The sequence below is a fragment of the Triplophysa dalaica genome, chromosome 20, assembly GCF_015846415.1.
Source record: "Triplophysa dalaica isolate WHDGS20190420 chromosome 20, ASM1584641v1, whole genome shotgun sequence".
Lineage (NCBI taxonomy): Eukaryota > Metazoa > Chordata > Actinopteri > Cypriniformes > Nemacheilidae > Triplophysa > Triplophysa dalaica.
In genome coordinates this window covers 3,228,577-3,252,479 of record NC_079561.1, presented here as the reverse complement: position 1 = coordinate 3,252,479, position 23,903 = coordinate 3,228,577, and the positions used below count along the sequence as shown (strand labels likewise).

The window sequence follows — 23,903 nt, the reverse complement described above, 5'->3', positions numbered from 1 at the left end:
AAAAATATATATTGCATTGCGGTGTTCGTAATATTCTACTTTTTTTCTATCTTCATTTTTTGTGTTTCCCACAATCTATATATTTTATATTTTTAACGCATCTTGACTGGACTAGCTTCTGTAAGTGCAGCAGAAACCATAGCAAAGCATGCCCTCCTATGGCAACATGTGTAAGTGTAAATCATTTATTGCAGTTTTCCAAACTTGTTTCTCATGTTTTATAGACTATCTGGTTCTATGTTGTGGTTAAATCACAACGATACAAACTTTCACAGAAAAAGATTTCTTGCACCAAGTGTACATCTTTAATGACACAAGAGATAAGACCTTAACGTTACTAGTAGGCTCAAAGATCATGTTTTTGTAGCCTCGGGTAAACAGTTGGGATCATGGGAATATTGCCCGTTTCTTGGAAAAAACGCAATCCGTTAGCTGTGTTAAATTCCTCGTATTAGACTGGTGCACTCACCATGTCAATTACTGTGGCTAATAAAAGACAACAAACTGGCACCTTTCATTATTTATTTTATGAAACCATCAGCTGCATATGCATCAATACCTTCCTTTTCTGCATAACTTCCCAAACGTCTCAAGGAAACAAAATAAACAGATAAAACATATCTAACAAGGTGAATGGAATTAATTGGTCGGACACCAGAACGCTCCTACAGAAGGTGCCACAAAGAGGTTGACAAGTATCTCCTATAGAGCTATTCCACGATCTCATTTCAGCATCATTTCCATTCCAAGAACATAATAAAACCAGGATCCAGTAATAATTAACAAAACCCGTTAGACATTTCTTAAATCGTAGAACCAAAGAAATCAATGCCTGCAACCAAAAAGCTGCTACTTACAAGAATAATTTAGTTAACAAAAAAGAAAGTTGTATACTAAGATGACCTTTTTTATTTACAATGATACAGTGTACACAAACCCTTGGAAAAACTATGTCATATGCGCCGTTCACGTAACACAAACAAGCAAAACGAATCTGATAACATGTGCATTCATAAACTTAAATAAAAAATATGCTTTTAAAAGTCTTTGGATATTCAAACGTTCCTCACAACGCAGCAATCCAGCTGGAGATCAAAAAGTCTTTATGCTTCATTTGGAGGTATCACCCAGTAGATGGACTATGAGCTCATAGGTAGACAACACTATGGCCGTGTTGGGGATCTGTCGGATGAGCTGTGGAATGAGACCTCTGTAAAAAGCAGCGTAGCCTTCCTCCACCGCCACGAGGCGTGCCGTCTGAAAGAAGTACTTGTATTTGCTTCCCTCTTCTCGGAGTCTTGTCCGAATTACCTCTGTAGGAGAAAAGAGGCAAAAACAAAAAGCATGTTTCAGGATTATAGTTTTTTTTGCATTTTATGACTTGCATCACAATTAAACAAATAATAAAAAAAGTTCACTGTTAATTATTACTTTCATTAAATATAATGAAATGGTGGGATTATATCACCTAGTCCTTTTAAGTGAATCTTTCATTAATATCAGCATGAAATTATCATGATGTAGTCTGTCTGCGTTATTGCAACAGAAAAGTCATGCGTGTGTATATTTAGACCGACTGTCTGATGATGGCCGTTTGTACATACCATGTGGATAAGCTATGCATGACGCGCAACCCTTTGCGAAGGCGGCAGCCATCATGAGGCCCAGGAAATCCGAAGCCCTTTTTTCTGTGTCAGTGGTGGGTGTGGTAAATCTGCTATGTGCTAGGTGCTTCTTCAGCGTCTCATAAATGAGAAAGCAGATCATGGTCTCCGAGATGCCAGCGTATGACGCAGTCAAGCCCCGGTAAAAACCTCTCATCCCTTCGGTCTTGTACACGTAGCGCGCGCATTGGAACGCGTTCATTTTCTTCTCTCCTCGTGCCCTGCAGAACACAGACAGTCATTCAGGCGATTAGGAAGAGATAGATTACAAAGGACAAGAATTTCACACGATCAAATCTTTGCTAACAGATCCAGTTTTGAAATATTGTTTCGTCACTAACTGTGCGAATACCAAAATCAAGGTCAAAACTACTTGAAACTTTAAAGTTTAAAATCCAACGTGGTTGGAAGGAGAATTTAATATCGGACTATTTTTAGAGCGCCCCATCTGACATACTTCTCTCATTTGACCCTAGCAGGCTACTGTCCGGTGCTCTTTATAGTGTAAATATAGAATGCTGCCGCTAAGTCCCGACTTGTGCGTCAAGGTGGATATTTATAGTGTGCCTGCTTGGATCACATGCTAATCATTATGAAGCTTGTGTACGAGGACACCAATTGAGTTTCACATTCGCCATCTGAAAACTCATTAACCTTCATGGTATCTGGGGACGCCTTCCATCTCGCCGGCTATAAAGCCAGAAATTACCTCTAATGCACCCCACACAAAGAGCTCTTTTCCAAAACGCATTAAACTCTAAATTTAGAAAAATTAGTTTTTCATGCCATTTTGCTTTGTACTAAACCTATTTACTGCTCCATCAATGTTTCATGGCAAATCGCTATATTTTCTTGTTTAAAATGTAGTGCAAGATGACGTTCCTTTCCAAAACGCTATAAGTACGGAACCTGTTTTTAGCCTAATTGCGATATGTCCTCTCGACCAATCAGAATTCGCTCGTTAGTGGTATTTTTAAATTATTTGTTGTATGTGGTGGAAAATATTGAAACATGAAATTGAAAATATTTATTTTATTTTGCTATTTAGTTTGTTACTATTTATTTTATTTGGCTGTTATTTATTTCATGCACTTGCATTTATTTGATTTATACTCATTTATAGTCCCTGATGTCATATGTTGCATGCTCTCTTGTTTGTTTGTTTTAAAATGAAATAAACTTTTTTTTGGAAAAAAAGGATAGATTTGTAGCGTTTCGAAAAAAAATTAATAAACTTTGATTTTATAACCGACAATATTGTTGTTTTATTTAACAATCATTGTTTAACATGTTCCGACTGAGCCAAGACCATTTTAACAGGATAAATTGAATATTAACAAAATGTATGAGTCTAGGTAAAAAAATTGTCATGAAATTAAAATGGATTTATAGCGTTTTGGAAAAGAGCTCAAGGGTGCCAAATTCCTGTTCCTCGAAGCCTTCATTAAACACAGCAATCGGAGTTTTACAGTAGAGTAGTTAAAACTCAACAGAACTAACATACTTCTTCTCGAGCTGCATTCTTGTTTTGACCATCCAGACTGGATTCATCAGGGAGTTTGTGACAAATGCTGAAAAGCACAAAAATAGGGATGTAAAAACTCAAGTCCGGTCAAAAGTACTTTATAAAACAATTATAAACACTGGCAAAACCCCACCTGCAAAGCCCGCCGAGGACATGTGTACCACTCCACTGTTTGGCACAAAGATACCATTGAAAGTCTCCTTTGACTTTGAATAAGCTGCAAAATAGATGGCCCTGCCAACAAACAGAAAGAGAACTTCTGTTGAACTCAAACCACCACTGCTTCCTCCATCCGCCCATGATAGTGCAGAGTTCATTTTAATGCAAAACGGGCCAGTTAAACTGAAAGACTGCCAATGTTTTATCTATCCGGCCAAACAGCATGCTGCGAGATTTCCTGACGGTGCAGTCTGTTTCAAACTGTGGACGTTCTTTTGGTAAATTTCTGGAACAGACTGTGGGTACATCGGCACAAAAGCTCAATAAGCACCATGACGGCTCTACTAAACTTCAGGGCCAACATGAAAAGCTGTAAAAGGGTTACCAAGTTACATTATTTATATGTAACTACAAAAGGCTGGAGGGAAATACACGGTGATAGTTTCAGAGAACGATAAGAAATTCTAAGAACATACAATAATATCTTCTATGAACTAAGTCACTTTTTATCCTGTCTTAAATATACATTTACTCATTGAAAATGATGTATTATTGTAAAATAACCGTTTTAGCTGAATAACATCAGGGGGGTTGTTGCTCTAAGTCAGATATGGTTGCTTTGTTGGTTTATAGCTGTGTCATTGCTTTTCCTAGATAATAAGACACAATAACACAACACTGTTAAACATTTCAGGAGTCCTCCCTTCCTACTGAACCATGTCTTATCAGGAAACGGGATGAATCTAATATTTAAAAAAGCAACAGACTTCTTAACATATATTTTTTAAAAGGACTTCTTTCTCCTTGGTTTGACTCAATGGAAATCTTAACTCCAATGTAATTTACCACTTAACCTTGAGATCATATTATTCGCACATCATATTCTTGACCTTTGACCCAAGCAGCGTTTGTGTTAAATCACTGTTATTACCTTGAGGGTGCGACACCAACGAGATTCGGGCCCAGTCCTCTGAAAAGAGATCTTGGTCCCTCTTTCTGTAGAATTGACCTGAAAAAAAAAATTTAGACTGATAAAACCATCAAGTGTGTGGCTTATCAGAGCATTATATAAATCAGTTAAACAAGTGTCCTCCCTGATTCTACCCATATGACAATAGACTCCTGACAGATGATTTAACTGATGAAGTAACTTTTCACCGCATGTTAATAATACAACCCTTCCTGAAATGAAAAGCCGTTCATTGTGAGTGTTCCTGTATCTCAACTGGTACAGCAGTGCAAGCTGCGCCATGGTCATGGGTTCAATTCCCAGAAAACACACAAAATAAGTAACTAATAAAATCTATGTTTTTGCAGTTTGTTTTGTGTCTGTCAAACGCATTAAATGGACTATTCACTCATAAATATAAATTCTGTCATCATTTAGTCACCCTCGAGTTGTTCAAAACCTATATGTATTTCATTGTTCTGATGAGCACAGAGAAAGATATTTGGAAGAATGCTTGTAATGTAACCAAACCACCATTGATTACCATTGTAGGAAAAATGACAATGGCAGTCAAGAGTGCCCCAGTACTGTTTGCTTTCCTACATTCTTCCAAATATCTTTCTCTGTGTTCATAAGAACAAAGACATTTTTACAGATTTGGAATATTAATTGATGACAGAATTGTCATTTTAACTAAATTGAAGCTCGTCTTTTCTGAAGGTTTGAAAGTCACGTAGACCAATACACTCCCTCAGAGATGGCTGGTCAGGGACACAATCTGCTTGCAGACAGTAATCGGAGCACAGCAAGAAGGAATCATGTGACAGTGCAGGTTCCTAAAGGCCTTGGCCAGTTCCCAAACTACCCGAAATAGACATTTAATGCGACATTAATGGCACACGTACTGAACTCTTGTGTCCTTACATAAGGGCTGCCTTCCACTGGCCTGACACCAGCAGTAAAACGCCCCTTTATTAAAGGTCTGGAGTGTGATTTATAGCAGCCACTAGCGATGAGTTTGAGAATTGAAACCAATCTCATCAGTCCTGCGTTTCCACCGCAGTACAAAAAGATATCGTCGGCTGAGACAGCGTGTCTTCTCATGTTGACGCAGCGAAGAGATCAGAAAAGTATAGCAAATAGAAAAACTGTAGAAAGAGTCTTTTTTATTACATAAAATAAAGGGTCTGTGGATTTTAAGTATAAAAGAAGGATAAAAGTCGGGAACTGATGTAATATCATAAAGACTTTGCAGCAGAGACGCACGAGGACCAGCGGTTCTAAGGCTTTAAGCGGAGATACTCATAGATACATTGGAGAGAAACATCGTCCTAAAATCTCCCCCGAGTAGGTTGCTTTGATTCGGATCAGTATGAGAGTAACGTTGGTTTTATTGTTTGTTAGAACCAAGATATGTTGTTGTTGTCATATTAGCTGTGTAACGGAGCAGTTTGAGCATCATTGTTTATCTGGAACCAGTGTGCTGCTTGTATATACTTGTGTCATCTTCGCTTATTTGATTCATTTGCATTATTATTTGCATGGTCTAAGCTATGATAAAGCTAAACCTTTCATGATTTCACTGCACAGCACGTTTGAGGGCAGAGATAGCTAACAGTAAATAGCAACGCTCTGTATGTATATAGATATAAACAGCCTATTCTACGGTATTTAAACATACGATTCATTACGTACAGTCGTCACACCTTTGAAGACACGGTTTTGAATATTATATTGCATTTCTGTCAATAGATCCTCTTAAAAATCCCACATTGCTCCTTTAAAAGCGGGATGAGAGTTGCCTGCATCATCACCACAAAGCTCTCTGTGTAATCTGCTTTCAAGTAGATCAAATCTAGACGCCAAATTGATAGCAATAAATGCATAGGACATATTTACGAATTAATGCACACTATTTGACTGCTCCATAAAATAACAATGTTTAAATTCAAGACCAATCATTTCCGCTTACCTTAAGACCTGCAGCAAGCCAGGGGTGACGTGTCCCGGTCTAATGACGCCAGTACCATTGAACGTACCCAGCTGGACCTGGAACACAGGTCTGAGGGTGAAGCCTGACGACTGGAGCCTGGTTTTTAACACCTCCAGTGGGCAGGTCATGATGGCCCCTACAGTTCCACCACATCTGTTGACATAAACAAAACAAATGTGAATGCTTGGTCTTTGAACAGAGCCATTATATGACTCCGTCACCATCTTGTAAAGTGACAATAAAGAATCTTGAAACTACAACCAGACAGACTTTTCTGCATAAAAGATAAAAGCCATGTTAAAGGAGATGAATGATTAGTTAAGCCCCAAAATATCCCATCTTCGTGACTTTGTTTGGGGCATATCCAGGTCAAACAAAACCTCAAGCGCAAATGTCACTGCAAGCGTCAGCAATATTAGCAGTGAGTCTCATTCCGGTTGTTTTAGGAGTCACGGAGGTCAAGGAGAGCAAACTGAACCTCAACAAAATGACGTGGGTGAAATTGATTTCAGGATCACTATCATAAAATCTGTAACCAGTGTTAAACAAGCTTCTCTTATCAAATCGAACTAACTTAATGCAAAACGCGATTTGGAAATGAAAATGTAAAGGCTTAGCCAACCAAAGCAAATACCAAATCCAGTCCAACCCGCAGAACCATCCCAACCAAGACATGTTTATTTCTGGCAGGACACAAAGCAAATACATTGCTACTTCACAAACATAGATCATGCTAAAGAGAAGTTCGGCTACAACATGCTGACACAGATCATGGGTTCGGGTGGATGCACAGGGTGCGTGAGGAGCACAATGGCTCCAACCTCAGGAATGGAAGTGGGACAGATTAATCACAAATCTTCATAAGTAGTGCAAACAAGGGCGAACATCCTTAAGCCAAACACCGCTGCAAGTCTCATCTGGACTTACAACTACACAGCATCTCTTCTGGAAAAACGATTAGTTTATGTTTTGTAACAGGCTTTTTGGAACAGACAAACAAAGCCAGAGGCGGGATTACATAACATATCGTGACAAAGTTCTTTGAATAAAAGAAGAACGCAGATGCGTCCTTAAAAGCAAGTCACCTGAATCTAACTACTGGGCTCAAAACTAAAGCTCTAGTCTGTTAACTATATGGTATTAAAAGAATTGAACTGAAGAAAAGCTGACAGCATATTAAAGCGTGATGCAGAAATATGTATGTCCTACATAAAGAATCAAAGATCTGACTTTTTTTTTATACTTCCCATCCGATTGTTCAAAAAAGCTTTCTGCTTTGCTGTAATTTTTAATACATGACTAGACTGATGTGACAAAATGACATTTCAAACATGTTCAAAAGAGCAATTCTTCTAAACACGTGCACTCCTATTGTCCATTTATAAATTAATACGTTCATTTATATTTAGATACGAGTAACTTTGCACAAATGCACACATTATTGCCGTTTATTAGGAGTAGGATTAAAAGCATGGTTAGTTGGGCACGAATCTTTATGCCCTTGAAAGAGACAATCGTTTAACTACTTTACTAAGAGCAGGTGGCATTAAATGGACTGCGCAATTACGACGCATCATCATGCGCTAAAAGCATGAAACAGCCATCAAAAAAAGTTAAATAAAGAGAAAAGTACACGTTTAGGTCCCCTAATGTTAGAAATGTATTTTAAGACATGATTGTGGGGTGACCTTGAACAAGATAAGACTCAACCAAAGCAAACCTCTATTTTAATATTCAAACGTTTAACAATAAAAACGATCCACGCAAAGACAACTTAGTTTTGTGAATTCGTAAAAGCCAAAAAAAGTATAGCGTGTCCCATTTTGGCAAGCAATACAACCTTCCTTTCTTGTAGCTTATAATACAATACATATATAATGGTTACATGCATTTATATATAAACATATTTTTATATTATAAGTAAATCAAAGCTCGCGAGATATGCAGTTAACTGCTCTCGTCGTCGTCTCGTGCAACTAGACAGAATCATTACGTAACGCGATCCTGCGCGTCTTCTTGACAGCGGGGCTGTCTAATCCAACTACTCTCAGACCACATTAGCTGTTTTATACCACAATTTCTCTTTATTAATATTGAAATAAAAAATGTTCATATAAATGTAATCCAAAACACTTCCATCGCGTGAATGGCTAGCTTCAACGCTAGCTAAAAGCTAACGCGGCTTTCTTCACATAACTTCATTTTGAAAGTACCAGAATTACGACGCGGTAGTTATATTAAAAACAGACTTAAATTGCTTTCCGTACGATACGGGCGAGACATTTCACAAAACCACCCGAGTCTGTTCAAAGTTGTTTTCGACCTTCCAGCCTCGCTACCGCGATAGCTTGTGTTCTTCAAATAAAACACGCTTTATAATAAATCACACTCACCCCCCTGCGACGAGATGTACCAACGTGTCTTTCTGTGCCATTTCAAAGATGCATCGTACCTCACTAAACGTTAGATTTATTAAAATAAAATATGGAGCAAGCGGCCTGATATGGCGTCTGCCCGACAACCGGCTTCTGTGGCTCTACCCCGGAATAACGCGAAGAATCCGAGAAGTACCCAGGGCCGGACTGATCACGTCACGGGGCAGGAAGGGGGTGTTGTCTATGACGCCATCGTCCCCATCCATTCACAAACTAAAGTGTAAAAAAGGAGCATTGTATCTTTGAATGTAAGGAGAAAAGGTTTGGCTTCTTCCCCGTTAAATCACAAACAAAATGAAGGAAGTATCACTTAAACTTATTCATAATATCTACCCCACAAATCATTTCCTTCTACATGAAATGTAGAAAAGGTATAGATACGAATTGCACTTTTTGTAATAATTGCTTAGAAACTGTGGTTCATTTATACTTTGGCCCATATGTGAAACCTTTTTGGGATCATATTTGTGATTTTATTATTAAGAATGAAGCTTTACTGTAGCTCAGCGGTAAGAACATTGGGTTAACAACACAAGGTTGTGCGTTCGATCCCAGGGGATTGTAAATACCTATGTATAGGATAAAGCAATATAAGTCGCTTTGGAAAAAGCGTCTGCCAAATGCCTATATAAAAAAGTTAATGTTGATAGATATTTTGTTTTATTTTGGAAACATATACTTAGAAACTGCACATCAGTTATCATACTAGCAATTGCATTTATATGATTAATTTCATCCTTTTTTTTAGCAAAATTTCATATATTTTGAATATATATTGTTATACTGTTTTTATTTCTTTACTTAATTAAATTTGATTTTCTTTGAAAAAAGGCACTTTGTAATTCCTTGCATATCTTTTTGTAACCTCCCACCAGTGTTTTGTTTGTGTCTGTTTTGCTACTATATTACTGTCAATAAAAAAATGTAAAAATGGATATGAAGCAGGTGGTCATGTACAAGAGACAATGTGTATGACAAACTGGAGACATAATACTTAATCACTGAAATTGAATTATGCCTACTAACATTGTCTTACAATAAATTACCCATTAAAATAAAAGGAAGCATCACCAGCCTTTACTTTATAAAGGTCGTTAATCACAGTTTTCAAATATACATATTCAATTTAACATTTGTTTTGTGAAATTCGTTAGAAATAAAATTTCAGTAAGTAAAGTAGGCCAAACAAAGTGAATCTATATTCAATTCAGCTTAATGGAAAAGGAACATAGTAAAAAGTCAAGCATTTGTTGTTGATTTTAAAGGGATCATGATAGCGTGGCCAGAATGCTAAGGCATGTCAGTCATTACATGGACAAGCTGTTTTGAGCTGAAGAGCCTATAGCAGGAGGGGGTGTGTGATGGGAGGTGAGCGTGCAATTCCAAACCAAATACCTATTAAGGATGAACTGATATGTGTAGTGTTGTTGACACTGACTTGTTTGTTTGACCAGGGTGGCTGGTGAAAAAGTTCCGAAAACAATTATCATTATCACACCCCCTGGTCAATCATCAACAGCTATAAAGAACAAAACAACTGAAATTTTCTATACTTTTGCACGTTTTAAGAAATCGGATGTACAGTTAACTGTAAATATTTATAGTGACTCAAATGGACATCCTGTTTGACAGGTTATGTCAGGTGTGTATTCCCCGTTTGAAAACAAAACAAAAACTAGACTCATATTTCTGTGTATGTCTTGACTGTAAAAAAAATTTAGTACATTTTTAGTCTGTTTATAATACTGAAGCAAGTTTTAAATGCTAGATTTAAACTTAGAAATAATTGTTCATAATAACGCATGGGCGCCAAAACAGTTTAATACTTCACAGCTGTGTGGGTGTTTCTGCTCACATGGTTTTCCCTTCTGTAAATTTATCCTGAGTGGTATCCTAATCCAAAAATGCTGGACATCTGCATTGAATTTCAATATAGAGTCTTTACGAAAACACTTACATAATGATGTGGCAAGTAATATTACTATCACTGATAAAGCCTAACCTTGGCACTCATATGATAAAGTGTGAATCCAATGTTTGCTACATGTTCTGTCATAATCTGCGTGTTATCTTTAAGAGAATACTATGTATAAAATGACACAGATGATCTCTAAATTTGTTACAGATATCATAGTTTAATGTCATTTAGACACTTTTTAGTGATATATTTAGGTAGTGCATGCTTCATGTTTATATTTGTCTTTTTATAAAATACAAAACTAAAGTTTTATACATAATATAATATTTTTTAAGACTTTTTTCACTGACATGTTGTCTGCACGACTCTTGTGGGTTCAACTAGCTTATGAAATACGTTATTTCATTATACTGTCTATTGCTACTGTTCAGATTCTAGAAAAATGAAGCATAGACATGTCATATTCTATTCATATCACTTAAATCCTGCTCAAACTCTCTTTTGTCTATTTGAGACACACCTTCCCACCTGCAAGTTGTTATCCACACCCAAATTTACTACCACACAACACCACAAACAACTTTTGGAGAAAGCAGCCATCACAAGATGTCTCCAGCAAATATTATTATTTAGGAAGCATCCATGTAACTACATTTTATGTTGTGCTGTGCTAAGTTCGTTCATTTATATTTTAATTAAATTAGCTACAATTATCAAAACTTCTATTCATGGGACATTCTGTAAATACATTTATAAATCAATTATTTAATAACAGCGTTGTACTTTAAATAATTTAACAACTACAGATACACAGTCATGCACAGTATTATCAAAACAGATGTGATATGAACAGGATGAACAGATGCTTCAGGTGACTTTAAAAGAGCACCACCTTTCGGAGAATGTTTTGCAAAACCAATTCAACCATAACCTGTTATATAATAAAAGTTTTAATTGTTAATAGTTTTTTACATTTTCGATATTTCATTTGGGATTTTATATAATTATATATATATATTACGTTTTGAAATGAACAACTTGTAACTAAAATGAGGACATATTATCCCTTACAATTACTATACTTTAATTTTGACTCACTTTTATAGTAAGAGAGTCGGGAATCCGGAAGAATTCTGCATGTGGGAACCTTTGAAATTTTAACTCGTTGCGTGGCGGAACGTTGCAGTCGGCGGACCGGAAATAGATAGAGTCACATTGAAAATTTTGACATGACGAGGTATGTGTTCAAGTTTATATTCTAAAACGCTTTTTATAGTGTCTGTTAACAAATTGCTCTACTAAATCGCTCCACAAATAGTTGTTTAAATCCAAGTGTTTTTCTATAAACAACAGTCTATGAACAGGTTTTACACCAAGCTGTCAGTCGCTATTAGTTTGAAAGAAAGGTGTTCTTTAGTCACAGCATAACGTAACGTAACGTTTCTAGTAACTTATATGCAGTAGCTTGTTTATATCTTATTATTACATTTATTGTGGCCCATTTAGTAGCTTTGACTGTTTTTTGTACCTTCATCCTTTTTTAAAGGTTTGGATGTCTTTTGCAGACACATTGTAGGTTGTAATACCATTGTCAATAAACCGATTTGCATAAGTAAACTACACAAATATATGTTTTATTTCAGTTCATGATGCTCTGAGGGTGCACCAGCTGCAAGACTGTAAACCATGTTTGTCTCAAGAGTGGTTTCACAGCTTAGCCTGCTTTCCAAAGCATCTGGTTAGCGTTTTAAATCTCACAGTACTGATTACCAAATAATTGTCCTAAGTTGTGCAAAGAACAATGTCTCATACTTTTCCTTTTCCAGGTTTACTTCCGAAGAATAGCCAGGCATTATGTAGTGCTGTACAACATTGCCAATCTGCCCATTTCAAAGCTTTTCACTCTTCAAACAGACGCCTCATCCCAGCTGCTGACAACCAGCATCAGCCCAAACTATGGGCACCTCTTGATTCAGATTTAGAGGAGGTCCTTGTGCCCCGTAAACTGTCCGTTTCCCCCTTGGAAAGCTGGCTTTCCCTGCGCTATTCGCTCCCCCCTTTGCTGGAGGCTTTACCGCCTCTGGAAGAAGGTGAGATTATAAGTGAATCCATGGTGCTGCCCCCGTGTGCTGTGCCATTACTGGAAGATGGAGAAAGCTCAACGCCGCTGCACTGCAAGAACGTGCTGGAGATCAGGCGAAGGAAGATGAACAGGCACAAATACAGAAAGCTTCTAAAAAGGACCAAGTTTCTGAGAAGGAGAGTAAAGGATGTCAGGAGGAAGAAAAAGCAGGTTTGTTGTTTTGGTCATCTTTAGTGCACATTTAATGTATTACATATATTTAATATTATGAAAATGAAAGACGTATCAGAGTATTATAAAATTGTGCTTTTTCCCAGTTTACCTTGTTTAAAAAGTCTTTAAATGTCTCAGATTTATTTTTCTCGTATGAGGAGGTTATGCGGACTAAAGGATTTTGTTTCAGTAGAATTTCTTTAAAGTTTACATTTTATCCCATATTGTTTACCAAAGCTATAATTGGGGAAAGTTATGTGCGTTTGTAGATTAAAAAAAAGGCATTTAACTTTTTGCTGCATGTTATTACAGTTCAACTTCGAGAGAGATCTCATCCGAATTGCTAGACGAGCTGGACTGAAGAAAGCCCCAGAGGGATGGACAACACCCAAAATCTTCATTAAACTGAGCCAATCTAAAAGAGATTGAAAACCTTTGACAAGATGTAAATCAAGCGTGTAATTTAAATATTTCTGACTTTTATTAATACCTTTCATTCCACCACTACTGTATTTGGAGCGAAACAGCGAGATGACTTCTTTCATTGACATCAATATGTGTACATGTTACTGCAATAAAAATCCCTCTCTTCTAACTCTTCAGTAGTGTGCATTATTTAAAATAACTGTATCATTCCATATTCATCTGTATTCCTACAAATGTTTTGAAGACTCATGTTTCTTGAATCACCCCTAGGGGGAAGCAAATGAACTAAAAACACAACTCTTTTGTTATAGCTCTTCAGTTTAGAACAGATCTACAGCAATACATAAAACGAATAAAACAACCCAAATCTGATTTTTAAGGTCGGTGGATGACGTATGTTAAATGCTCGGTTATATTTAGTCAATTATATCAGTTAACCAAACTAATTGAATAGTTATTTTAGTCAAAACTGTGATTACTTAAACTATATACAACAATTCTCCTTCTTAGTAAATAGGATTATTATACATACAGTTCTTGCGACCTCACAGCGTTTTGCTTTCTACATGTACACGTTTAACCTAAAATCTTGAAGTTTTGAAGGTTAATGTTATTCAAGAAAGTTTAGTATTTCATGTTTTTTAATATCCTGGAGGAGGGGCGTGTTAATGGTCCAGCCGAGCAGACGGCAAAGTTTTGTGTTGTTGTCGCGGGTCGACAAACTTCGTCAGGTAAGGAGGTATCGGTCCTTTAAAGACACCGCTCATCAGAATAAAGCTGCAGAACTTTACCGGATATGTTTCTTGTGTTATACAGTAAGTCCCCAAATCGTTATATTCTTACCATATCTCTATAAATGCGTTTTTACATATTTATTTTATCACAAAGAATATTTTGTGTTTTCTTTGCGTTATCAGTGTGGGATTTTGCATCCTTTACGATGTAAAATGTGCACACGTTGCGCAGTATGTGTCCCCTGCAGGCGTCATGCCAACACACTCCGCGTCTTTCTTCCTTCTTGCAATAACAACATTGTTGATTATGTAACGTTACATACTTGCAGATCACACTTTGCATTGTTTTGATTTTTCTTTATGGAATTTATTTATTCGTCTGTCTATATTTGGCAAAAGTTTAAGAATCACAAACATTTCTTTGTTTTCCAAACTTTGTATGAACCTCTTCTTTCCAATCTGCCTTAGTGCTTGATCTGATAATAGGACGTATCCTGTGCTTTGGTTAACTTAGTATTACTTGTACAGTATTAGTCAGTGACTTAATGTGATTTTTCATAGCTTTAGTAAACAATGGTGTTTCATTATAAAGAGATTTTCACATGTGTCAGTGCATACTGCATTGTTTCCTATATTGAACTAGAATTAGAGTAAAACTAAATATTTCTAAAAATGTAAACTTGAATCATGAAAAATATTTAAAATGAACATAAATTAAAATGTAGCTTTTTTTAATGATATACTTTTTTTAATTCAGTTAATTGTAGTCTTTTATTGTGACTAGACACGTCGTTGTGTAGTGCTGCTTGAGTCACATTCAGACACTGTAATAGTGTTAGAAAACGAGAGGGTTTGAGGTTAAGAATTTCCATTCTTTGGTGCCCATACTTTGCTTTCCAGCTCAGGCTGTGTTAACAATAAAACATCGCCTCATTATTAAAGACATTCTCCCTTTCATTTATGAAAAGACAAAAGACTTGTTTTTCATACATTTTTCCATTTATAATTATAGACGTTTAACTGATATGTTTGTTTTTCCTTTTTAATCTAACAAAATTAGAAATAGACTTTTAACAGTCTGGTTTATTCTGGGTTTTTGCTTCAGGGTTTGAGGCCTGACGGCCTGGAGAGAATGAATGGAACCTCTGTGTCACAAATGTCTTTGTGTTGGCGTAGTATCAAATAAAACATGAGAAACAGTTCTTCTCCAGCTATAAGACTAACATTTAACATTGACATCACAGTCAGAATGCTGATAGTTAAAGGGACAGTTCATCCAAAAATGAAAATGCTGTCATCATTAACTCACCCTCTTTTCATGTCAAACCTTTATGATTTTCTTTCTTCTTCACAACACAAAAGAAGATAAGCAAACAACTGCGAAACCCGTTGACTTGCATTGGTTTTGTGTCCATACAATAGAAGTGAATGCGTACCGCTGTTGTTCGGTTACCAGCATTCTGAAAAAAATCTCTTTTTTTGCAGGTTTTGACAAGAGGGTAAGTTACTGATGATAGAATTATCAATTTTTGGGTGAACTATAAGTCTAAAAACAGTGATAATTGTAAAACATATCAAGAGCAGATACCAAATTTCACATCTTCAGATCTCAATAATCACGTCTCGCGTTTTACTGTTATTCTAATGCTTATTTCTCTTCTCATTTCAGTCTGGTCTGCCTTCCTCTTACCATGGGGTGAGCGTGTTAGTGTATAGACACCATTCCATTAGCCATTCATATAATGAATAAAGCATGTGAAATGTGTGTTTATTTCTATTTATTTTAGCCAGGGCACAAAGCAGCATGCTGGGTGTTGTCGTGGAGGCGAGGAATATGACTGTTGCCGCAGGGTCAGATGTTGTTTTAACATGTCATAACCAGCAGATTGTTTGGAGGCAGGATCGCCTGAGGGACCGTCAGCGTGTCGTGCACTGGGACCTGGTCCGGAACCGACCCGACTACACTGTGGAGCGCATTTTAGATATGTTCCCAGGGGGAACAGAGCGATTGTATAGTGACTATAACAGGGGCCGTATTACTATCTCGAAAGAAGCCTTCAGCGATGGCAACTTCTCACTTGTTATTAATAGTGAGTTCATTTTTTCAGATCATGTCGCTGCATTCTCTTTTAAAACATGGTTCATTTCTTTTTGGTGTTAACGCCTTTATATTTATGTGTTTTCGTTTCTGCAGATGTAGATATGGATGATAAAGGCATTTATATCTGCAACCTACATCACCATTATTGCAAGGCCCACCGGTCCATTAAAATCCAGCTTAATGTCACTAAATCTCGTAAGAAAACAAACATTTATTGTATTTTTACAATAAGTTTTTAATTGGAAAAGCAGATTTATATATTTACGCCATTACCCTTTATATACAAAATACTGCCCCATACTCAAGCAGTTGGTTAAAGGGATAGTTTGTGCAAAAATGTAAATTCTTTATTCACTCACCCTCATGTTATTTAAAACATGTGTGACTTTCTTTCTTCTACAAAACACATGAGATATTTTAAACTTTGGGCCCCATTGACATCCATTGAGTAGACACAAAATCCTTAGACATTTCTCAAAATATCTTCTTTTGTGTTTCAAAGAAGGCTTTTCAATTTTGGGTGAACTACCCCTTTAAAGCGTTAATGTGTTGGGCTGAACAACGTTGAAGAAAAATAAATACACATTTCACCTTTATTCTTGATACGTTATATTCAGTTTCATGAAAATGTCTCTCGCTGCAGCCCGAAAGGAAAAGCGTGTTTGGGATGGCGATAAGTCTGTGTTCGTGGTTCTTGAAGGAAAGAGTGTAGTGCTTCCCTGCGTGAACCGTAGACCACTGTGGACGGATGGGTACAAGGATGAGGGCCAGCAGCAGGTGGTCCACTGGGACTGGCAAGCTCCAGGGGTCACCCGTGACAGAGCAGACCGCCTCGTCGATGTATACGCCTCCGGAGAAAAGCGACAGTATGGGCCCCTCTTCCTCTGGAATAAGATGAACATCTCGAACGATGCGTTTAACCTGGGGGATTTCTCCCTCAGCATCCGTAACATTCAGCCGTCTGATAAAGGCCTGTATTCTTGCCATCTTCACCATCACTATTGTGGACTACATGAAAGAAGAATATTTCGGGTAATCGTCGATTCATCCATCCGGCCTTTGCCTCCAGCGCCCTTCCCAACTGAAGCACCAGAAACACCTTCCGACCATCCTTCACTGCCTGCCGATGACCCGAGTAAGAATGTATTTTGACGTTATTTAAAGTGCATTATTTTAAATGAAAGTTTTCTTTTTGAGGGTATGTGGGACGAATGTTGCTGGAGATTTGGGTTAAGTTTAAAGCCTACGTTTTTCTCTTTGTTTACATTCTGCATATCAGAGAATGCAATGAGTATGTTACAGTAATCTCTCTCTTTCTCTCTCTCTCTGCTCCTTCATTTTTGTTCTGATTAGCTCGCACTAGAACTCTTCTTAAGAAATGTTTGTGAGTGTAAGTGAATGTTTTCGACAGAAATGCGGTAAAAAGGTCATAAATGAGGTGGGGGAGGTTTATTGGAAAACAGCTTCAGATTTCCTCTGTTTAGCACATGCTGAGCTCACTCCATAAACTATTACAGCTTTACGAAAGGTCATAAGAATTGTGAACACTCTCATGGGCTTTGCAGATTTTATTATCATTCCTCAGACAATATTTCCCATCTTGCACAGGCAGTGGCTGTTTGTCGACACGACAAGCAACATCTGTACAACATCTGACTGGCGGTAACATGAAAGCAAACCGGGGGAACGTTCTGTGTTCGATTCACATCTTCTCTCGTCCGTGAACATTTTGCCACGGTCCTCTATAAGTTGAAAAAGATGACTTGGTTTCTGGTCAACTGTATACAGTACCAGATTTACTTTTTATATTGGAAACTTTAATTTGTGAGTTGCCTTTAACTATACAGATGAAGTTTATTATTATTGTGCTCAAATACTTTTTTCAAACAGGTTTCTCGAACAAATACAAATTGTCACAACATACAATGAGAGGGTTTGTTCATTGGAATTATACAGACTCCTGATGCATTATTATAATAATAATAGTTTTTGGGTGATGATGTCATTGTGTTGCCAAGCCAGGACGGAGCTTGCCTCTCCATTTTAGACAATTTAAGACAAACAATTCACTAACAGCAGCATTCGGTGTCTTTATTTGGTTTATTCTGGCATTACGACACTCAATTTCCGAAGTCTGCGGCAGATAAAATCAAGAATTCTTATTGTGAGGCAGGAAATAAATGGAAATTTCTCCATACTGACTGATCGTGGTATTTCTCTCTGCCTGCACTATCGTCTCTCACTCTGGTGCTTCGTGTTTTTTTCTCCATTGCTGCGACATGACATCAGGTCTGGAACTCATTACGCCTGTTTTGGCCATTCTGACATGAAACCCCATCTCTCTCCCTCACGGCCGCAGGCCTGGGTGAAATGGGAAAACCAAACAACATGTATTTTTGCTTACACAAAACAGGGGCTGATGTGTAGTTAATCAATCATTTCTGTAATATGTGTGTTTTAGCTCTCAGACGTATTTAGTACTAAAAACAGATTTTTAAAGCGCTCTCCTTTTGTCTGCTTTTTTGTGGTGTGCAGAAACAAACGTGGTGGAAGCACCTCGTGTGCTGAATGTCATTCTACCTGAGAATCAAAGTCACCTGCTGCATCAGGTGGGCTACATCCTGGCCATCTTTGTGCTTCTGCTTCTCGTGCTCATTGGAATTATTATGACCACAAGACAATGTAGAAGAAAAGGTAAGAGTGGATAGTTAATAATTTTATAAACAATAAGTAATAGTTTTATGATCATAAAAACATGGAATAACGAGCTGGTTAAAGGAACAGTTCACCCCAAAATGAAAATTCTGTCTTCATTTACTCACCCTCATCTGTATAAATGTCTTTGTTCTGATGAACATAGAGAAAGATATTTGGAAAAATGTTTGTAACCAAACAGTTTTTTGTCACCATGGACTAACTTAGTAGGAAAAATTGCTTTATTAATTTCTGTGTTTTGTCGAACACAAAAGTAGATATTTTGAAGAATGGAGGAAAGGAAACTGGGGCACTTTTGTCAGTTTACAATTGTTCATTGTAATATTTTCCGTGTTCATCAGAACAATTTAGAACAGATTGGGTGAGTAAATGATGACAGATTTTTTACTTTGGGGTTTAAATAAAATATGAAGTGTAAGTATCTGAACTTTCTTTTGACGTTTGATAAAATATCTTTTTTAGGGCATGAGTTTGAGGGTCAGAGGTCTCGGCGGTAAGGTTTCAAACACTATACATAATGATCTCAATGGTCATCTATACCAAGTGAGTTACAGAGACACAGTAGGTTTAACATGAAAAGCATTACTTTGCAGGGGCCGAAGGACATCCATTGAAATGTGTGCCACAGAACTTCAACCCTACAATCAGGAGGACTTGCGGCTGGGTAAAACTTTCCGTGATTACTCAAGACTGCTTCTCTAAAAGCTGAAATAGGTCATGTCAGAAATTTTCTTTATACTCACAGATTTTCTCTGGGCTTTCGCTAGTGCTACACAAAGATTCAATGCTTTCTAAGTGTCTAATTGCTGTACATAGTGATCGTTTTTTTTAAAAGATGAATGCCTCACTGATGACAATATATCAAAAGATATCAGGATTAATTTATCACAATATAATTTGTATATCATAATCATATTTGCAATCTACTGATGAAAGAAATCCTTGATTTGTTTTTTCTTTAGACTACAAGAACAACATAATGAAAGAAAGGTCAGAAGGAAATCTCTATCCCTCTTCGAAAGTTATTGATCTCAACAGAGGTGATCAATATACTTATTCTGATCTTTAACAGTCAAATGCAATTAAATGCATTCACGTTATGTGTAAGTTTATTTCTCTCTCCTACAGAAATGGAAAGAATGTCATGGAAATGATTGATCTTGAGCTGCTGGCTGGACCAGAGCAAAATTAAGTGCTTCAAAGACTTTCAAAAGAGGTTCACATTTACTTCACACAAACAGAATTGTTGTCTTTCAGCTGCAGTGTTATTACTGCTCATGTCGTTGATCTGAAACACTCACGTTTTGTTCGTATTGGAAAGTCACAGGTACAATCTTATCCTAACCACAGTTTATAAAATGATAGTCTGTTGGCTTAAAATCTAAAACATGTGGGATGGAAATTTTTTGAATTTAGCATTTGGTGGTACACTACAATTGTGTGTGGTTGAAGACTGTTATTTTACAGCTCACCTAAATCAAACCATTACACTGTGGAGCTTATCCACAAGAGATGTATTGAAAAAGAATCTTATAAACCTCAGGAAGTAAACAAATAGCTGTGTGTTCAGGACATAATAGTAAAAGATGGTACAGAAGTAAACCTCAACAACCTTTATGGCAATTACATGTACTGTTTGTACTATTCTTTTCTCTATCTATATTTTACTTTTCTTGAATTTTGATTCCAACTTGACTAGGACCTCTTTGGTTTTATGAACATGGCTGCAGTTTAGTACTGACTCATTTATCTTTATCACTTTATCACTTTATCTTTTTTATGGGCATCAGTTTTGAGCTTTTCTATTGGTCACTAATGCACATTTACACACTGTAGGTTAGGAAGCATTTATGCCTTTTTTATGTTTAAAATGATTGATTTTTAATCTGAACATTCTGAAGTGTATTTATCCTTAGAATACCACTACAGAATCACATTGGTATAGAGGAACCAATGTAAAATACAATAAAGTTAATTCTGAAAATTCTGCGTATGTGTGATTTATGGTTTATTATGTAGAACAATGTTGCCCGTAACCTCCCTTTTCACCTTGATAATGTGTATTCACTCACCCACTGTGGATGGATTCTGATTTCTTGGTCCGGTTTTATATGTTCTGCCGATTAATTGGCAATGTGGAACCAGTTCTTCCAAGTGTCTTCAATGGGGCAGGCCCATAAAAAGCGAGCGTTTGCAGAGCTGGCCTCAAAACCCGTGTAGAAAATAGCCATTACTTTTTGATTTTGATGTTTTTGAATGTAAAAATCATGCAAACGTCATAACTAGACCTCATACAGCAGTATGAAACAATAAACAAGACCAGTTCATTACACCTTTAAATTTGAATAGAATTAAAGGTCACTCTTAAAAATTAGTCTATTAAAGGCTCTTCACAGCGATGCCATTAAAGAACGTGATTCCCCCAAAAAACATTATAAGGTTCTTATAAGAATAACTTCTTTCTTACTTTTTCAAATCTAAAGAATCTACAACACACCTCTTGTGAAACTAACAAAACTATTTATGGAACCATTCAGCCAAAAATGGATCTTCTATCTATGGCATAATGAAGCACCTTTGTTTGTGTATAATGGAAAAAAACAGGCTATTTTTTAAATTCGTCTGTTATTATAGATAACTACACAATTATCACGTGTTAAAACATATTGCAGCAAGTCCAAAGAGCCACAAGAGCCATCAATTCATATGTTTTTTTTTGTATGGAGTTGTTTTGGTGGATTACATTAATTACATACAGCTGTTAACTAATAACTCAGATGTGAAGTCATCTTATAATATTTATTCAGTGAGTTTTAGAATATTAGTACTGTGTAGCTGTATTATTTCATTATAATTGAGTTTGATTTTGATTTTAAAAAGGCATGTGCACACTTTAACAATAACTCCAGGAGTGGAATAAAAAGTAAAGCTCAGCGCTGCTGCCCCCTGCTGTTAAAATACATAAATTGACCTGCATGCGAGTAATGGCTATTGCAATAATTCCTGGCTCAATTACAACACCTGCCATTCAAAGCTATTGGCCATAATCTGAATTATTCTAATGGCTGAGCATGAAACATACACTGTCAATAAATACTGTCTCCTGTGTGCAATAAACTCAATTAAATCCTCCTCTATACTTACATAAGAGTAAATGTCGACGTCATATCGAGAACTTCATGAAATCGACACTTTGATATTTCGTTGTTTATGTATGTGAACTGTCTATGATACGATGGATTTAAAGTAGGGGTTTCAGTTTTACATGAAATGTGCAATAACAACCCTCTTTCGTTTCAATGGCATGTAAACATGAAATAAAATCCAAGATTTCGAGAATAAACTAATCTCAATCAATAATAACTAATATAACTAATCAATAATATTTTGAGAAAAATCACAGAATTTATGCAAACAATGGCTATGGAGGATTTGGTTAAATCCTACTTCAGATTAGGATTTAGCAATAAGGAAATTCTTTGTCTTTTGGCGCATCATCACGGAGTTATAATATATTTATTCAGAAGAAAAATCAGACATGAACTAAGAACTAACTCACTGAACTCTTAAACTACAACCTTCACGTAAACAAAATACGTATTAGGACGACTTTATTCTCCTAACATTTCGACTTTATGACTTTATTCTCGTAACATTTTGACTTTATTCTCTTAACATGTTGACTTTATTCTCTTAACATGTTGACTTTATTCTCTTAACATTTTGACTTTATTCTCTTAACATTATGACTTTATTCTCTTAACATTTCGACTTTATTCTCTTAACATTTCGACTTTATTCACTTAACATTTCGACTTTATTCACTTAACATTTTGACTTTATTCTCTTAACATTTCGACTTTATTCACTTAACATTTCGACTTTATTCACTTAACATTTTGACTTTATTCTCTTAACATTTCGACTTTATTCACTTAACATTATGACTTTATTCACTTAACATTTTGACTTTATTCTCTTAACATTTCGACTTTATTCTCTTAACATTATGACTTTATTCTCTTAACATTATGACTTTATTCTCTTAACATTTTGACTTTATTCTCTTAACATTTCGACTTTATTCTCTTACTTTATTCTCTTAACATTTCGACTTTATTCTCTTAACATTATGACTTTATTCTCTTAACATTTCGACTTTATTCTCTTAACATTTCGACTTTATTGTCTTAACATTTCGACTTTATTCTCTTAACATTTCGACTTTATTCTCGTAACATTATGACTTTATTGTCTTAACATTATGACTTTATTCTCTTAACATTTTGACTTTATTCTCTTAACATTTCGACTTTATTCTCTTAACATTATGACTTTATTCTCTTAACATTATGACTTTATTCTCTTAACATTTCAACTTTATTCTCTTAACATTATGACTTTATTCTCTTAACATTTCAACTTTATTCTCTTAACATTTTGACTTTATTCTCTTAACATTTCGACTTTATTCTCTTAACATTATGACTTTATTCTCTTAACATTTCAACTTTATTCTCGTAACATTTCGACTTTATTCTCGTAACATTTCGACTTTATTCTCTTAACATTTCGACTTTATTCTCGTAACATTTCGACTTTATTCTCTTAACATTTCGACTTTATTCTCTTAACATTTCGACTTTATTCTCTTAACATTTCGACTTTATTCTCTTAACATTTCGACTTTATTCTCTTAACATTTCGACTTTATTGTCTTAACATTATGACTTTATTCTCTTAACATTTCGACTTTATTCTCTTAACATTTCGACTTTATTCTCTTAACATTTCGACTTTATTCTCTTAACAATTCGACTTTATTCTCTTAACATTTCGACTTTATTCTCGTAACATTTCGACTTTATTCTCTTAACATTTCGACTTTATTCTCTTAACATTTTGACTTTATTGTCTTAACATTTCGACTTTATTCTCTTAACATTTCGACTTTATTCTCTTAACATTTCGACTTTATTGTCTTAACA

General features: G+C 36.0%; 3 protein-coding genes across 3 annotated transcripts; 2 read left to right on the top strand and 1 right to left on the bottom strand.

Moving 5' to 3' along the window:
* Positions 1 to 508: 508 nt before the first annotated feature.
* slc25a33 (solute carrier family 25 member 33) lies at positions 509 to 8,843 on the bottom strand. The gene is made up of 7 exons (XM_056733403.1): positions 8,684 to 8,843; positions 6,270 to 6,443; positions 4,280 to 4,357; positions 3,323 to 3,423; positions 3,169 to 3,235; positions 1,605 to 1,885; positions 509 to 1,313 (listed from the first exon to the last, which is right to left on the bottom strand). The coding sequence occupies exons 1-7, from the start codon at positions 8,722 to 8,724 to the stop codon at positions 1,111 to 1,113; spliced, it is 945 nt and encodes a 314-aa protein (XP_056589381.1). The 5' UTR covers positions 8,725 to 8,843; the 3' UTR covers positions 509 to 1,110.
* Positions 8,844 to 11,749: 2,906 nt separating this feature from the next.
* Positions 11,750 to 13,534, top strand: aurkaip1 (aurora kinase A interacting protein 1). Its single transcript, XM_056733502.1, has 4 exons — positions 11,750 to 11,880; positions 12,287 to 12,381; positions 12,470 to 12,936; positions 13,252 to 13,534. Exons 2-4 carry the CDS (start codon positions 12,330 to 12,332, stop codon positions 13,366 to 13,368), a joined length of 636 nt encoding a protein of 211 aa, XP_056589480.1. The 5' UTR covers positions 11,750 to 11,880; positions 12,287 to 12,329; the 3' UTR covers positions 13,369 to 13,534.
* Positions 13,535 to 14,006: 472 nt separating this feature from the next.
* mxra8b (matrix-remodelling associated 8b) lies at positions 14,007 to 20,893 on the top strand. The gene is made up of 10 exons (XM_056732176.1): positions 14,007 to 14,180; positions 15,769 to 15,795; positions 15,887 to 16,189; positions 16,294 to 16,395; positions 16,844 to 17,335; positions 18,736 to 18,894; positions 19,378 to 19,408; positions 19,509 to 19,579; positions 19,878 to 19,955; positions 20,044 to 20,893. The coding sequence occupies exons 1-10, from the start codon at positions 14,162 to 14,164 to the stop codon at positions 20,067 to 20,069; spliced, it is 1,308 nt and encodes a 435-aa protein (XP_056588154.1). The 5' UTR covers positions 14,007 to 14,161; the 3' UTR covers positions 20,070 to 20,893.
* The last annotated feature ends 3,010 nt before the right edge of the window (positions 20,894 to 23,903 follow it).